Source organism: Nipponia nippon, unplaced genomic scaffold, assembly GCF_047370975.1.
Source record: "Nipponia nippon isolate SJK-2023a ecotype South Korea unplaced genomic scaffold, ASM4737097v1 scaffold_4, whole genome shotgun sequence".
In the NCBI taxonomy this organism is placed as follows: Eukaryota; Metazoa; Chordata; class Aves; order Pelecaniformes; family Threskiornithidae; genus Nipponia; species Nipponia nippon.
Genome location: NW_028262358.1, coordinates 56,106,045 through 56,123,891, shown reverse-complemented (window position 1 = coordinate 56,123,891; position 17,847 = coordinate 56,106,045). Strand labels below are relative to the sequence as shown.

At 36.1% G+C, this 17,847-nt stretch overlaps 1 protein-coding gene across 1 annotated transcript in view; it reads right to left on the bottom strand.

Moving 5' to 3' along the window:
- Positions 1-17,847, bottom strand: part of ESR1 (estrogen receptor 1) — a 167,855-nt gene that overhangs the window by 48,556 nt on the left and 101,452 nt on the right. Inside the window, 1 exon segment of the mRNA XM_009466299.2 lies at positions 8,675-9,010. Coding sequence (XP_009464574.2) covers positions 8,675-9,010 — 336 coding nt within the window.

The following is a 17,847-nucleotide window of genomic DNA, read 5'->3' as shown; positions in this document are numbered from 1 at the left end:
CGTGGTGGACAGCTACGTTTCTTAGAAGGAACAGAACTTTCCATAAGGAAGAGAGAAGGCAATATTTTCTTATGGCCGCTCTTGGCTGAGAACAAGCTCCCGGAGGAACAAGGCAATCACAGATTTCTTATTCCCCATTCCACTGTGGGATATGTTTTAACTTGCTTTCACTAGCTTAAATTCGCAGCAGTCCATAACTAACACGCAGACAAAACAACATACTCTTTACACACATAGTTCATTTCCTGGAGCGATAATCAAAGAAAATAAATGATCTGCATAGCAGATGTGTCATATAATGTACCATTGTACCATTGCAATGATACAGACATGGTAAGAGCCTATGCAGAAGTCTGCAATAAATCTTTCCTAATTATTTCTATGTATCTTAAAAACTCCTGTATATCTAACGTGAGATTTTAGTGAATGACTCGCTTGAACAGAAAACTAATACAGCTGATATTAAAATAACCGCTAAACTGGAATTACAGCTGATTGTGCTCAGAGATGTAGCACTGGAGAGAAACTAAAAGAATCAGGCTGAAGTTATTAAACATCAAGTGAAAAGGGCCAATTTATGTGAATTATGTGAACAGGGAACAATGGATATGTGCGCATGCACATACATATCGCATCAGTGCTTTCCAACAATCGCATATTCTTTTTGTAAATTATTTTAAGAAATAAATAAATCAGGAGGGATCATTACTTACTGTTTACTCAGAGTGGAAATTAACGAGCGTTTCTTGGAAAGCTCCAGGGTTCAGCATAGCTGAAGACTTTAAGACAGATATGTTCATCCAAGAGTGTAAATTACTTATCAGCTAAAGAAAAATAGCAGGAAATGTTTTTATAAAAGGATCATTTCTTTTAGAAATAAACTATTACAGTTTAAGTATTTAATTTCCTTAAGTTTTGGCTAAAAATATAAAAATTATTACTGTGGGTGCTCACTTTTGCCTCTTTGCCAAGACCAATAGAATTTCATCTTCAAACATTTATTATCAAATGAACTTGTATGTTATTGAATGCCCAGTGAACTCCAATATGTAAGTAGTTCTTGTTAAAAGAATGTTAGCTCCTTCTTACCTGTTGGGTGTTATTTCTCATCTGCCACTGTATGACAAACAGGTAAACAAGATTACTTACAGTAAGATAATTTTGGTTACTGAAGATATTTGTTATTTGAGACAGCTTGTTGGGAAGCCCTAAAATTCAGAACTTTGGAATTCAAATATTTCTTACTCTGCAGAGTTCTGAACAGTCAGCCTTGTAATAGCACTTTGGGTCCTGATTTTAAAACCACTGTGTACATAAGGAACTTTACGTATGTGGAGTAGTTTCATAATCCTAATACATGTATTTGGATATGTGCATACTTATAGAAACAGAGATTTACAGGCTAAATTTGTCTTCAGATTTAAATTTAAATTTCAGCACATATTCCGTTCAGGGATATTTAGATGGAGAGATGTATTTGAGGTTCACCACTCTAAAGAAGGCTGGTTTTAAAAAAAATCACCTAGAGCAGAACATAATTATTGTGCTGAGCTAATAAATGGATGGCTTTGGATGCCTGTGTTGACTGTTTTTCAAACTATTCATTTCCACAGACAAAGAAAGGAACTAAGACATCTCTGAGAAAACAAACATTATGGCATTTACAAAGAAATACTGGGGTTCTAACTGTTATTGATTGGACAAATGTTATGAAGAAAGTTGTTAGCTATATTTCCTTTTTTCTAAAGATACAAACCACACTTTATCTGAAAAAAAAAAAAAAGTGATTATTCACAGCATGTTACACACATTCACCTCCATCCTAATAGAAACTCATTTACTTAAAAGAAAGGCCGCATCCATTTTTTGGTCCTGTGCACAGAGAACAACTACTGTTATGCAACATAAGTAAAAGACAGTCACTTTCATTCTATATTTGTTTATAAACTTGTATTTTATTACAGCTTTCCTAAATTCAAGGAGGCCAGAAGGTTGGATAATATGCTTGATTCAATAGCTTTTGGCAGACACCTCTCTATGCAAAGTAACTACCTCTGTGAATGAGAGGACAATATAGCACTCTCTATGAATTACACTAACATTGGTTTTTTGTAATATTAGAAAGAATTACTCACATTTATCATGCTTTTGAATGAAATATCACCTCACATATGAAGTAGAGCTTTTAATTGTGGCCACAGAATGTTGTGGGGGTACAAGCAGATGCACTCGCATAACAGCATCAACACCTGACATTCTTCAAAATCTCTTTCTTCTTCTGGACAAAGAAATAAAATCTGGAAAGCTACAGAATTAGCTTTAGGAGTTTGTATAAAAATCTAGTAAAAATAAACAAAAAAATTATGAAATGTTGCAAGATATGTATTAGAAAACCCTCAAGGATATACTTCTGAGCTCATTCAAAGGTTCTCTAAAGAAAGATTCAAAGTGATTCTCTAACTACTTTTCCTTTCCTAACTCTGTTTCCCTTGATTGAAAATTTATGCAAATTAACTGACCCAGTCTGAATATATTGTTGTAATCATCACTGCCAGGAAACTCCTGGGGAAAGGGCGGGGCGTGAAGCTCAAAGACTATGGCTTGGAAGACAAAATGGGACAGGGATAGTGAACGGACAATATCCCAAGGCTCTTCCTGTGGCAGGGGCAACAGGCAACCACCAGGCCCTTCTGCTTTGAAGAGCCCCTGAACAAATTACTGTCCTCCAGCAGGAGCCCTAGGAATGAGTAAGAGGCCCAGGACTGAGCTGCTGAATTTACTGTTGGCTCATCTGACTCATTCTTCTTCTGGTCCTCTTGCATGTGCTCTCTATTTTTTCTCCCAGTTGGAGTCTCCTTGATGCTGGTCAGCTTGCTAACCCTACTCCTGATGCATTTATCTCCTCTTCTATATCCCTAACTCTAGAGTTTGAAAACCATTGCATTAGGATACCTCTTAAATTTCCAATATCACAGTTGTTATTCAGACCTCATCCTTTTTTCTCCTGCTATTATTTTCTTCCAGTCTTCAGCTAGTGAAAGCACTGCCTCTATTTTTGTTCTCATAGATAGCTGCAGCCAAAGTTTATGTTCCTTTCTAAGCACTTCTGCTGAACTGTTCCTTCTTGGCTTTGGCTTTTCCCTGTCTGACACAAGCTCCCGGTGTATATAACTCTCTCAGATGTCTCCCTGTCCTTTAGAATCAGCATCTTCTCAGTCTCTCACCAGCAAACCATTCTGTCACATGGTCTCAACCTTTTCTCTCATTTATATTTCTCTATAGGAAGAAATACTTCTCATTGTGTTTCAAAAGCACTAAAAGACAATTCTATAGATAATAAAAATAAAAGCTACTTGCAAGAGTGGGTTTGTCTCATACAGCACCCAGAAGCTGGGGGAGGAGGATGGAAAGGAGGCGTTGTTTGGTTTTACACCATATAGTCACGAAAGACCAAAGGTGCTTCCTAGACTAAGAAAATACAGGGATGGAAAACTTTTATTTCATATTCAACAACTTTAACTCTGCTGCCCTGCATAATTATGCTATTGCATGATACCTCTCAGTCTGATGTTCAAATTCAAACGGTGATTACCTTATTCCATTATAAGGATTGATTCTTATCTCTTACATTCATGGTAATGAATTGAAACTTCACAGGAATGAAATTAGCAAAAAGCAGCCATACAGTAAGATCCAGACGCTTGTTATCATTTCTCTTTTGCTTACAGATCTATTTGCTTCCTCAGTTTTTCTCTGATGAAGTCAGGGGAGCAGTTAGAGTGTCATTTCAATAGATTAAACAGATAAGCAGAGGGGTGGGGGTTTTTAATAAGATTTTACAAATCTCCACAGCAAGCCCATTAGTCAAATAAGAAGAGGTTATGAAGCAGATATTTCAGAAGGTTTATTAAAAACTATTACAGGAATTGCAAGCCATTCCTTTTTTTAAGCTAAGTGTAAATTATTGCCAGGAGGACCACTACACTTAGCAGCTCTGTAAACTGTCCTGCACCTAAAGGGTATTAACACACACCACTCTTGTATAAGACTTCTTTCCTTCCACTGCAAGCTGACTTTTTTTTTTTCCAAGGTTTGGTGTCACTGAAGTGCAGTGCAAAATTGTGGCTATTGTTGCCCTCTTTACACACTGTTCCTAATTTAACAAACAGAACAGTTTAGGAGGTCAAATAGGAAAACAATATCTTAAGAAAATAGCAACTTCTGTGGCTTTGAAATAAAAAAAATTGGTGCCAAAATGTTTATCTCCTCGGTTCATGAAGCCATAAAATAAGTACAGCACCGTGAATCATCTCAAAACTTCAAAGCTTGTATGCCCAGTGTACCATTTTAGGGCTATTAAGTTGTACAGCTACTGTACTTGTAGTAAATAGTTATACAAGATTGTAGCAGCAGTGCCAAATATTTCACCCTTGCAACAAAATTTCCTTAAAGCTGCACTCCTTACCATGAGCTCACTGTATAAGCTCATAATGTCTCTTACCATCTCAAGAGCTTCTGCACAAAAAAATTATTGATGATTACATTGAAAATACCAGCTTCCTCTAGAGAATACAGTACTCCAAATATAGGTATTAAATGATATACACAGTAAGTGAATAACGAAATACAGTAAGTTAATTCCTTTGACATATCAGCATTTCTGTAGAAAAGCAAAGCAATGGTTTTGCTAATTGCATCAAAGACTATGATGAAAATTCACTAAACTAAAAAACCTCATTCTATGAGACTGAAGGTGGTACTATATCCCCAAGATGTTATGTAAACCAAGAAAAAAATAGAAAGCCGTATCTTTCAGGAATACATCATTTAGAAATGAGCAGAACATTTATTCATCTATGCTGATACCTTGCCTACATGTGAATTTTTAGTGATTTGTCCCAATTAAATGGTAAAAGGCTCGATTTACATGTGTATGTAAAGTCTAGCCTGTAACAATCTGTTTGCACCTGCCTTATGTGCAGCTGCTTACTATTCCAGCTGGTTGGGGTAACCAGAAGGCACCGCTGGTGTCTTACAGAGGCCATCTGGGAGGACTTAAGCCAAAATCCCCATTAGACCATGTAAAGAGCAAGTCCTGAGGGGCATCCCGAATTTTTTGTATGTGTCATAGGACACTGTACAAGATTTTTGTTCATGTAATCTGGCAAACCCACTTGTATCAGTGGCCAAGGTTTCAGAGGAAAATTAAAACAAGCTTTTATGCACTTGGCATATTATGAATTGCATTGTCATGGAAGAACTTTGTTATGACCTCAGTTAACAATCATGTTATAATTAAATATTGAAGATTATTTTTTAAGGTTATGCACAAGAAACTGCCACAAGTTCTCTTTTCCCCAGCAATTAGTTAACACCACCAAGATTGCAGAGTCAATTTAAACAAGTTTGAACTAATGCTGAACAAGTTGCAATAAAGATTTAGACCAGTTCTCACCTTCCCAATCAGGGCATGTCTGCAAAGATACCTCATTTTGGAGATTGTCCTCAGCATGTCTTTGTAACAGATCTCTGCCTACATTATACTACACAGTCCATCATAAATTAGTTTTCATTACTCCTTTTTGTAGAATAGATTGACTTCTATCCAGCACATCTTCTAATTAGCTGTTTCTTCTTACATGCCCACCTATTTACATCACCAGAAAGACTGGCTGACCAAAACAATGTCATTACTAGTTGCCTTGACACACTCCCTCTTCTTTAAAGCCTACACAGCAAAATAAACTCCACAAATGTCCCTGAAAGTCCTTACACTTATTTGTAAACTGTATCTTCATTGCATTTCTGCTCTGTTAGTATCAATTTCTTCACTCCTCAACAAATATGCTTTCAACCCAGCCACTCCTATTGACTTTGCTCCTTGCTTTCCATCAGCTAAGTGCCTGCATTTAGCTAAATGAACTTGTGCAATGCTTCCAAGGCTTGAGAGGTGTGCATAGGAGAGGCTGTTTCTTGCAACTGCTTTTTTTTCTACTGGTAAAAAGTACATTCATTTTTTAGAAAAAGATGTTTTTACCCTTGATTCCAAAGCCTGAAACTTTAGTAAATTAGCTGAGAAAATAACTGAGTGGAATCTCACAATGTTGTTGCACAAAATACTTCACCTAACAGAGAAAGGTTATTCAGTTCCTCTGTTTATGCATAAAGTATACGAAAATCCTCTCTAATTAAGCAGTATTGCATAATTCCTAGTAATAATGGATTATTCAAAGGCAACCTATTGTGGAGGTGAAAATACGTCTTAGATTGCCAGACACATTTCTCTCAATGTACATTTACTGCCAGTACATTTCAGCAGAAGGAAACTTAGGCAAACAGTCCAAGCAAAGGCCCTATCTTTGAATGGTGATCAGTACTTCTAAGATTTAATATCAGCAACTAAGAACACTCAGCCTTTTCTAGGGACCAAATGAGAGATCCAAAAAAAAGATTTAAGCACCTAGCTCCAAAATTCCTGCTCTCAGAGGACCCAATTTTAGAGGCAGGTAAACAATTGAGCCTGAATTCTTTTAAATCAACTTTCCAAAATACTTTCATATCTGCTTTTGGTCATGCATACCATCCTCCAAGCCACAATACCAAGAACCAGCTAGGTGTCCAGCACTGTCAGAATCCCCAAACTATTCATATTCTATCTCTCCTGCTTTTGGACTTTCCTTTCATATGATTGTTTGTACAGTGCCTAATAGATCAAGCTATCACTGGGAAGAGAATTCTGGGTTTTTTTTAACCAAAGTTCACCAGCTTTATATCAAACCTTATCTGTTAGAGTACTTAATGCATATATAGAGTCATTTGGCTTAGTTTCTCCTTAGGACCTATTTTGGCAATTAATAGGCACATTTATTTAAATGTAAAATACATTGGATATAGACAAATAGTTGGTAGCCTTATACATTAGATTTTCTAATTTCAGAAGTTTACTTAGGAAATAAAGGATACATTTGGTAACCCAGGCAGTTTTTTGATCTTTACCAGATGTAATCATCTTGTGACAAGCAGTTTTAAAGAGATTTCTGAATAAAAAACACATCTGAGTTCCCTAACAGTGTTGCTTTGTATCTAAACACATTTTCATTAATTACATTAACTATCAAAATCAAATGTCATAGAAGAAGAATGTTTCCCGTTGGACAACAGAATGAATTTAGAATGTGGTATATTCATGTTGAATGTAAATTAATGGATTTTAACAAACTTAGACTGATTATATCTCTAAAATCAGTAGAAAAGTCATTTGAACTTAGCTGTTTTGATAGTGAATAGCTTGAACACTATGGACATATGTTCATTTTTCAAAAGCATTTTGTAAAGGCATGATCCAAGGCATACCTAAATTAACAGGAGAACCCGCCCTTGACTTGAACAGTTTGTGGATCAGGCCTTAACCACTGTGACTTTGTCAAGAATAAAATTCTCAGGTGATTTCTTATATGATACGATGAGAAATGAAACACACACAGGTTCTCATTGATCATAGCTGGAGCCCACAAAGTGACATGTGAAAAGTGGTGAAAAAGGAACCCATGAGGACTGGAAAAGACTCAGATTTTATGGGTTATTGATTTACCAGGAAGAGTCTTGCCAAGTTTAAATGAAGGAAAGCAGAAAAATGGCATAACCCGGGGGTAATACTGTTGAGGTAAGGTACTAAGTGAGTGAGAGCTGTGGTAGGTTCTCTAACATACCTTCATAAAGCAGCTACATAATTTTAATTAAATAAATGGCTACAGTAAAAATTTAAGAGATCAGGATCCCAGTGAATTATACAGTATGAATTACTGTGTATGCTGGTATTTTTACAAAGATTAAAGTACAGCACGTGCAATAAATTTCTAATAAACATTTAAAAGTTAACTTATGAAAAGTAGTTTTGTAGACTGAAATTTGAAAATATTATGAACTTTAATTACAAAACTACTCTCTCATTTCATTGATATAAATTGATTAAACCACATGAATGAATGTGTAACATACATTCAATCAAAAATGTTACATTCTTCCCACAATTCTGTAATTCCGTTCCAGAAAAGAGGGGTCAGCAACCATGATGCACCAAAATGATAAAGATAAAAACATCTAGTTCCAGTAGGAAAAAATTTTTATACAAAAATTGCTATTCTTTCTGTGTTTTCCAAACCCAAAGCTCACGGAAGATTTGTAAATTATGGTCAAAAAGATAAACTGGCAATTAAATGAATAATACTAATATTTATGGGCTCAGTAGTGATGCTGAATTTATGGCTTACATTATAGACATGAGAGTAACCCTTTTTTTCAAAAGGGATCTAAATAATTAACATAAATTAATTAGATCAAATTGATTACATTTGGGTTTTAGTAATCTATTTTTACCTTTAATTTTGCTGGGTTTTATCTGGGAAAAGGATTTGCAATCAAAAAAATTGTCCAACATTCTATAGTTTGGAGAAATATCTTTTCTTGCATAAATCCTTCTTCAAAAGTCACTTACATTGCACTATAGTTTGTTATCAACCAATATAACGTAAAATTTGTGATTTTTTAATGTATTTATACTTAAGTGAACAATTTGCATGAAATCAGAACATGTAGTGCGAAAAACAGTGTCTTTTTTTCTATTGGTTTGTCATGTAGAGGCTTTTACAGTCCAATGGGGCTTTTTTTTCCTTACCTGGAACTCTCTTTGCCCAGTTGATCATGTGCACTAATTCTCTGTCTGCAAGGTTGGTCAACAGGGTCATCATAGAGGCTTCGTTGAATGGTCTATTTGGGTCATATTCAGAATAAACTATGGGTGGCTCAGCTTCCAGCAAGGCACTGACCATCTGTTCTGCCGTCAGGGACAGGGCTGGACTGTTCTTCTTATTATGTTTAATCACCAGTGGACTTGTCCAAAGGGTGGGAGCTCTCAGCTCTGTAGAAGAAGCCTCCCCGTTCCTGGAATCCTGCTCCTCTCTTTGGCGTTTTTGTTTCACCATTCGCCCACCTCTGCGGTCTTTCCGGATTCCTAGAGACACACAAGAACATAATGAACGTATGTGTTACATACACATGGCTTCAGCCAATCAGCAGCTGCTCTTGATAAACCAAGGTAGTATTAACTCTTGGTTTATTTTCTGAAGACTTCTTCCTATATATGGAATCTTACTTCAGTAGTTGGAGAGAAAAACTATTTTTAAAAGTATAGTGTCAGGAATAGTGCACTCCTTCCTAAAATTCAGATAAGTTGGGCTTACACAGGACTCTAGACTAGTGACAGTGTATAGCTGCCTTAGCCCCACAAAAGGAAGTCAGTAATTGGGAATAAATAAATATTTATTTACAGCACAAACTTCAAAGTATGTCCCAACCTCTATCAGACAACTATTCTATAAAAGATCAATGATAAATTAATGATCTGGGTGGGCCAGATGGATCACAGAAATAGCTCTCAAAAACTACCCAAGAAAGTTTTGCTCAAGTTCACCAATTATTTGAATTAAACATCATCCTATTACTGAGCCTGTGATCTTCATAATTACATAAAAACCATCCAAAAAAGTACCCATTATAAGATGAGCTTATACAGGAATAAAGAAAGCCATATGAGTAGATAAACAGAAGTAAGAAAAGGAAAGATAATTGCAACCTCAGAATCCAATGCGGGAGACCTACTGTCAAAAGGCTGTAATAACTGCAACAGAAACCGTCTTTGTCATTACTGCACATTTCTGCAATGTGCTTAGCACTGTATGACCCTGAACCTTGGGATATTATCAAGTCAGCCATACCAATTAGAACAACCACATAAGACCTTACAGCAGAACAAAATCTCCCTTTGTGGAAAGGTTACAAGAAAAATATAATGATAAAGCCCATGTGGACTCCAACCATAAAGGGAAGATTAAGTCTGGCTCTGAGTGGAGGAGGCACAGGCATTTTGAGGCTGAGTTAAAAACTTAAATCAATCATCAAACAGAGGTGAGGGACAAGCAAGTAATAAGCAAAGCACACAAGGAATTGAGCTATGAGGAGAAGACAGCTTATGATGGGGCTTATTCTGGAGTTCTCATGCAATACGGAAAATTAAAAGAAGTATCTATAGAGGAGGAGGCAAACTATTCAAGAAACAGAGAAGAAAGAACAATTTAAAAAAAAACAACAGTTCTCAACTTTGAGAACTGCTGGCACTTGCAAGTGATCAATACAGGTCTTTCTGATGGGTTGGAGAATGGGAAACACAATCTTTGCTCAGCATTTTTTACACCACAAAAATTTAAACCTTTAGATTCACAGTCTTTGTTAGCAACATCTTCATCTCACATCCAATATTCTTTCCTATAAACGTTGGATCATATCAGCGGGTGTCCTTTCCCAGTCTCAAAGGAACAGAGAGGATCCTTAGATCTGTTTGCCTCTTTCTTGAATATGGTGATATTTTCACTGAATTAGTACTTGAAGATTAAGCATTTTATGTCTAATTCATTCAAAATCTAGTAGGCCTCCTAATTCTATTCTAATAATCTTTCCAGATAAAGCGAGTTCAATAAATCTTTCATCACTCCTACTACTTAACCTCTCTACATTTTCCCATTCGTTAAACTAGTTGTAAGCCAAAAGTCTCAAGGGCATTGCTGCTCACATTTTTCATTCAGCAACACCAATTTTTTCTACCACTAAGCTGTTTCTATTCAGGAGAGGAGGGGGAGATTCTTGCTATTAAGAAAAAATGCAAGACTTCTTATTTTGGCAAAATGTCATCCTAGACTTATTCTCATTGGTAGCTTACTTCATTGCAATACTCAATAGCATGCATGATCTACCTGTAACAGATTTTTTTGTTGTATGCTTGCAATGTAACATTTTTGAATTAAAATTGCCCTGTGAAACATGCAGACATAATCATGTGAACAAACCCACATGGTTCATACATAGTAAAGCGTTGGTTAACTTTCTCACATCCCAAATTCTACAGCTGCTCACCTAGCAATTTCCTTTTGACGAGTTAAAAGTATCCTTGGGACCTGTACTGTTCAACATACTCATAAACAGATGGACTCAGAACTGACATAATTCAGAAACAAGATCTTGAGGTTAGAATAATACTATAAAAACATCAGATAAGTTAGTTTAGAAAGTAAATAGAAGGCTAGAAATTGCTAGGAGAGGAAGGGAGGACAGACATCTTCATAAATCAGAGATTTTATTAACTCATGAGGCACACTACAATGAATACTGTGTGCAGTTCTGTTCTTCCCATTTTAAAAAGAGATATAAAAGAAATGAAAAAGGGATAAGAGAAAGAAAAGTAATATGATCCGAAGTGTGAAACAAGTTTGGTGCAAGAAACAGCTAAATTGACTGGGTCTGCTTGGCCTGCAAGCCAGATACAAGACTACAAAATCAGGAGTAGCAAGAAGATGAACAAGGTACAAACACTGATGCTTCTCTTCTAATACAAGATAGTATCAAATTAAACTACCCTATGCAAGGTTCAGGACAGACAAGAAGAGGTTCTCTTTCATACCATGCAGAAACAAATCTGAAAGTGTGAATAAATTAGAAGTTGGAATACGTTAGAAAGCTGTAGGCCAAATTTGATGGAGAAAAGAATCCATTAAGGGTTAATAAACACAAATAGGACACCTTTGGCATAAGTCTCCATGGTATAGATTGCTGGAAGACCAGAAAGGATTTTTTTGGTTTTGCTTTTTACGTATTCCAGGCCTGCCTTGTTAAGTAAAACAAGGATTTGATGAGAATTTGACATCAGAAGGAAGGTGGCAAATGTAAGCACATTTAGCTGCTTACAAATCAACTAGATTCTAAATAAGGATAATAATTTTATTTTTAATTCATCTGCAAGCTTCCCACTGGCTTTTCTTCACCTTGAAAAAAAGTGGTGCATTGAGCAAAGTTGAACATAACCAGTTTGGAGGAGATGCCCCACAGAAATTTATTTTTACATTTTTATTTCGGGATTTAAAAACACCAACCAACTAACGAACCAAAGTAAGCCTACACTGGATTTTGTAGAGACCAGATCCAGAAAAAAAAGTCAGTAAGAGTATGCATTCCTTCTGCATCACATCAGCAGCTTTTATTATCACAGACAGAAAGGTCTTTCAATCTATATAAGCATCATACTCATCAGAGATTTATAGAAATTACTACTAACTCTTCGCCTAACCCCTAGATGGACAAGCAACATAGTGATTTTATTATTCATTTTCTTGGACCAAATTGGAGTGAGTATCTCTCTGAAAAATGCAAGTGCCTTCAAATCTCCTTCAGCTTAATCAAATTTTATCTCTGTTAAAAAGAGATAATAGTGATGCACAGTCACTAAGTCCAAAAAAGACAACTCTATCAAGCTACAATTCCATTGCCAAAAGTGCAATAATCCTGTAAGGTTTTTTAAATATATGAATGCATTAATTTTTATTGAACAGTTCATCCAATAAAGGAACCTGAATTGCCAAACGTTATGAAAAACAATATTCTACCTAAAATGGAAGTACTATGTATCTTGCAAAAGCTCTAAAAAAATTTCCACTTCAGTTTTAAAGCTACAAGAACCAAGGTTTTCAAAGGCAGTTTTATAAAGCTTCATATGTAAATTCAGTCAGCCTTTTAGATATGGAGGCAGGTTTCAAAACTGCTGAGTAATTACATACTCCACTCAATAGAACCTGATCAGCAATAAAATTGCATATGGACCGGGAAGCCAATGTTAACCAAATGAAACACTTCACTAGTGTTTTCCAGCATGTGATTAAAACAAAACAAAAATAAATTCCAGATTATTAAAAAAAAATCCTAAATTATTAATGTATTGGATGAATATTGAATCTCAGCCGTCCAACAGCCAACTTCTTCCTACCTACTGCTAAGAACAAAAATCTACCTTTTATATCTTCGGTATTACGTAAAATATTCAAGAATATTTAGAGGAAGAAGAGGTGGAGAAGAAATAGAACAAAATTTGCTTTACTCTGTGTGAACCATGGAATAATGCATTTTAGATTTAAAGATATGTATATCATCTCAAACTCTATTCTACTTAAATATATTTCCTATGGACTGCTTTATATAATATTCTTTAATTTCTTTATTACTAGAAATTTTGTAGGAATATTTGTCAAGTAAAGAATGCTTCTTATTTGCAATAAATGGGAACAGAATTAATAAAACTCAATAAACTTTTCTTGGCACTAGAACTGAAAAAAAACAGTTATTTGATAAAACTGAAACAGCCAAGATATTTTTATGTCCTTCCTGTTGTTCACTATTCTGGAAATCCTAAACACAACAGATATTGCTTTTTGTCTTGTTTGCAATACCCACCTGCTATCTGGAATACTTACTGTACTATTTTCATTAACATGATACAAAAAATACAAAAGACTTTCATCTTCTCTTTCCCCCATACACACAACATTCACTCTGCTTGATCACACGAGGGGTGGGTATTAATACGGAAACTACATCTGCCTGTCATTGTAAAGCCTATTCACTTGCAGCCTATTTATTAACCCATCTCTTCATGCTCCATTTCAGTTTTGCTGGAGTTCTGAACAGCTTTCCAGTAGTTGCAAGCAAAAACTACAACAATGTTTATTTTGTACAAATAGTACCTTTTTTGAAGGTTAAAACTCTCGGGTGAATTGAATGTTTAACCTTATCTTATTTACCTGCAAATGCAGAAAAAAAAAACGTTCCCCAATATTTTTGGAATGACATCTACCCCAAAACTCTACAGAGGTCTAGTCCTCGAACTGCGTTTTAGTATACAGATTTTCAGCAAATCATATTTTGACTATCTGTATCAGTGGTCATCAATCATTGAGAAGGCTCCAGGCACTTTACACGTGGAGCCCAGCCTCACAGACACAAACTCTCCTTGATTTAATTGTAACTGTCATTGCGTGACACACACAAGTCACCTGACAACACTGTTCTAGTTTGGCAGAGGACATAACTATTTTAATTTTTAGAAAAATGTAAATAGGCAGAATGAAATTACACAAATTGTGAATTTAGGCAGGAACAACATCTCTTGTCTTGCGGTAAGTGATAAGGATGTTGCAGCTGCAATATTTTTCTCAGAATATCCCATTCAGTAAAAACGGCTTAGTTCAATGTCGTTTATCTTACAAGACCCTTACAGCAACATGATACTAAGATAATTTTAAAATCACCACCTTCTTTCAAGAAATCTATAAGTTTGTTATCATTGTGTAGCTGGACCATAACAATATATTCACTTCTGAAGGAATTTCTTTTTTTAACTCTCTGTCAATAAATGTGCAAAAGCACAGCAGTCTCTCCAGGACGGGTGCAGGAAGCACATGCTGCGCAACCAGAAGTGGCGGCACATTTGACTTCAGAATTCCAGGTCCATACAGTGGGATGACACAGTATTGTATCCTAGAAATTGCTATATAACACCATCTATTGGAAATAGGAAGCTTTATTTCACATTTTATAAATAAATGTTTTTACCTGTTATTACATATGCTTTCTATGTTTATAATTAATTAAGATTTTGTTTTACCTCCTGAGGCAATATTCAGGAAAAGAAAGATGACTGGTAAGAGCTCTCATTCCATCTCAGGAGCTGATAGTTGCAGGAGAATGAGGGAGAAGAAGAAAAATTTTTCTTTGCTACTCTTCCTTATTTTCACATTCAGCTTTCAATGAACTGCCCTGCCATTTCTCTTTCTAGCCATGGTAGATAGGGCTGTTGCACCTAAGAATTCACAGGAAAAGCAGAATAGATAGAAGGAAAAAATAAAACAGCTAGAAAGAGAATTGATGGAGATCTGAAGGGGGGAAGACAACTGAACTGATGTGGGGAATGGGATTAATTAATGCTTCTAGGATATATTTAATAACCAGGACATAATTACTGGATTGGGAAGTAATTCTAACTGCTGCCTGCATAATTCTTCATCAATTTATACACTTGAAGAGGTGATTTATTCCATTCAGGTTAATTACTAATATCTTTTTTTCCAGGTGTATCTTTCTCATTTCAGAAGACATGGTATTATCTTTTCTTTTTATGCAATGACTGAAACAAGTAAGTCTATCTTCATAAAATACTTGCTTTAGGATATAGCAGTCTATATCCATGTGTCTTTTCCCTCCAAAATTTTAACTGCATCCTTTCCTTGCACTTGCTGAGTTTAAAAACTGCACTACGGATTTTTAAAGTACTAAAAGAATAACTTTCTAGTCCTTACCTCCTTTCACGGGCAATGCCTTGACAGAAAGAACCAGTCACTTGTCTCTCTTTCCAGAAACACAGATTAGGGGTGTATTGTTTATGTGGGGCTTTTTTTTTTTCATATGATCTACAGTACAATTCATATAATTTTTCACTGATCTACAGTAAAATTCTGCTTTTAGTAGTTTCTGTAGTTGTCATAACATATATCATCATAAACATCATACGAGTAGAAAAAAATGTAACTGGTCATAGGTTGTAGCTGTGATAAAGCTGTGAGATCTCAGGTACTCTGTTATTAGAACACATTTTAATATCTTTCACCTGAAGATCTCAGGGCTCTTTTATTCATAACGGTTTTAATTTCTCAAAAACCCAAAACGTTAAAATCAATGTACAATGACTTAAAATCACAAAGTGAGCAAGCAAGAAAATTAAAAGCAACACCTTCAGTCAGCATTGGTAAACCTTACCCATCTCACGTTGGTATGTACATGTGTATAACTTAACAAACATTTCAATCTAAAACTTCAGGCACAAAAAAAGTTTTCTTTTTCTATCATGTGCTAGCCCTGATGCATGCAAACAACTGGGGTATCTGTAGATACAGTCTTGGCTTCCCCATTGTGATTCAGTGACAACAGAAAGGCTTTTTAACAAAATAACAGAAGATGGTTTTAATATTAGTGTTTACATATAGTCACAATTTGAGTAATGGCACAGTAGTTTTCTACTGCTGCAAGGAAAACTTATATTCACCCCAATTACATTTTAAATTATCTACTTCCTTAGGTTACCAGAAGATATCAGGTTCAGAGGGGAAGTCCAGGGAAATAACAAATCCATGAACTGTTAAATCCTGTGTCCCCTTTCTGACAAAGTACTATTAGAGAAGTAGCATGCTGTTAGACTAAATATTAACTAGTCAGAATATTTCAAATCATAGACAATAATAATCTCTATCACAATATCTGGCTTTTTTTGTCCCCTAACTGCTCAGAAACCCCATAAATGACATGGAAAATGTTTCACTACCATTCACTGTCTGTCCACTACTACCAATGCCCTGCCATCCTACAATTCCCACACTCAGTTCACTCAGGTGGTGCTAATGGCATCAGTCACTGCCCCAGCTATGGGCACAAGAATGTAATTACTGCTCAAAAGTCATTGGCACAAAGCTTTGAGCTGTACCACTAACGGTACACGGGCAGCACTCTGCAAATCCTTGCAAGAGTCAGTGCTCTACAAATTAACCCCCATTTTATACTTGACAGACATTCGGATGGCATTTCAAGCATTTAAACTACTGGAAACAAAGTAGATTTGGAAACTTGACAAGTCAAAACATAAAGGCAAGCTAAGTGCCAGAACTAGAGAACGAGAGTTCAGTTTCTAGGCAGCAAGTATATAAGCAATAGCTTCTCATTCATATAAGCATTATTTCATGTCTTACTGGAACTATTTTGCAAAAGAAGTAACTTTTAACTCAGGGAAGAAGCTCCTACTTAAAAACTGCTTGCTCAGAAATGAGTTTTTATCTTCGAAGATTTTCTTCCCTATTTGTGGCTTCCTGGCAATGCAGACTTTTCCTTTTACTGCTTCCTTTCCATTTCAGCAACACAGCTGCTGCAGCCTCTAGGAGGAACAGGTTCAGAACAGGGCTGGAGGAAACATTATGGGAGAGAACAGCCTTATGCACAGGAAAAGATTGCAACACCTAGGTTAAAGAGGATTACAAAATTAAGACATTTGGCTCATAAATAAATTGGAGGAAAAAAGTCAGAGTGGGGATTGTGAGTGTGAGGATGGCGTGGAAACGGTGCTGAAACCCCCTGTAGTAATCAACGGTTTGTGGTCACACTCTGAGGGGAAAAAAAATCATGGCAGGAAGGAAAAGGAATGGCTTTTGTTTTTTTTCTAAGAGGACAACAAAAAGATGGATCTATGGTTGGTTTTGGAAACAGTGACTGGTAAATGGTTTACCAGCTAACCTCCCAGTCTGGAGCAACCTTTGAACCTGAGGCTCTTTGTCCACAGTTCTGCTCCTTTTCAGCAGACCCCAGATGATAAGAGACATTTGACACTTCTATATACACGCACAGCCTTGCAGTATTAACAGCCTACAATTTTGCCAGTTTGTCAAAGGAGCATTCCAGAAGTGCTTGGAAATACCTTCTCTTCTAAACATGTTACTCTTCAAGACTGATCTACCTCATCAGAACTATGTTGAAAATTGCTAGAGAGAAGGAATATCTGGTGCTTTGTAAAACAAACCATGCTTGAGACTAAAAAATTAAACGTATGTGCTAAGTAAAAGAGATTATAAACAAGAAGGCATCCTTCAGAAAGCCAGAGTGTCTATAGCTTAGTTGATGATCAGAGTATTAAAGGAGCCGGCAGAGACCAGGCCATGGCAGAGAAGTCACATGAATCCTTTACACCAGTGTTCACAAGGGAAGAAACCGGATTTTTCTGTACCAGAAACCCTTTATACGGGGAGTAGGCGAACCTTTCTAAAACTGAAGTGAGAGTTGAAGAGGCTAGAAATCCAAAAGCCTCTCTCAAACGTCCCAACACAGGAGGGATTTACTAAACTGCTGGAGAAGAGCTCTGGGACTCAGTCCAGACTC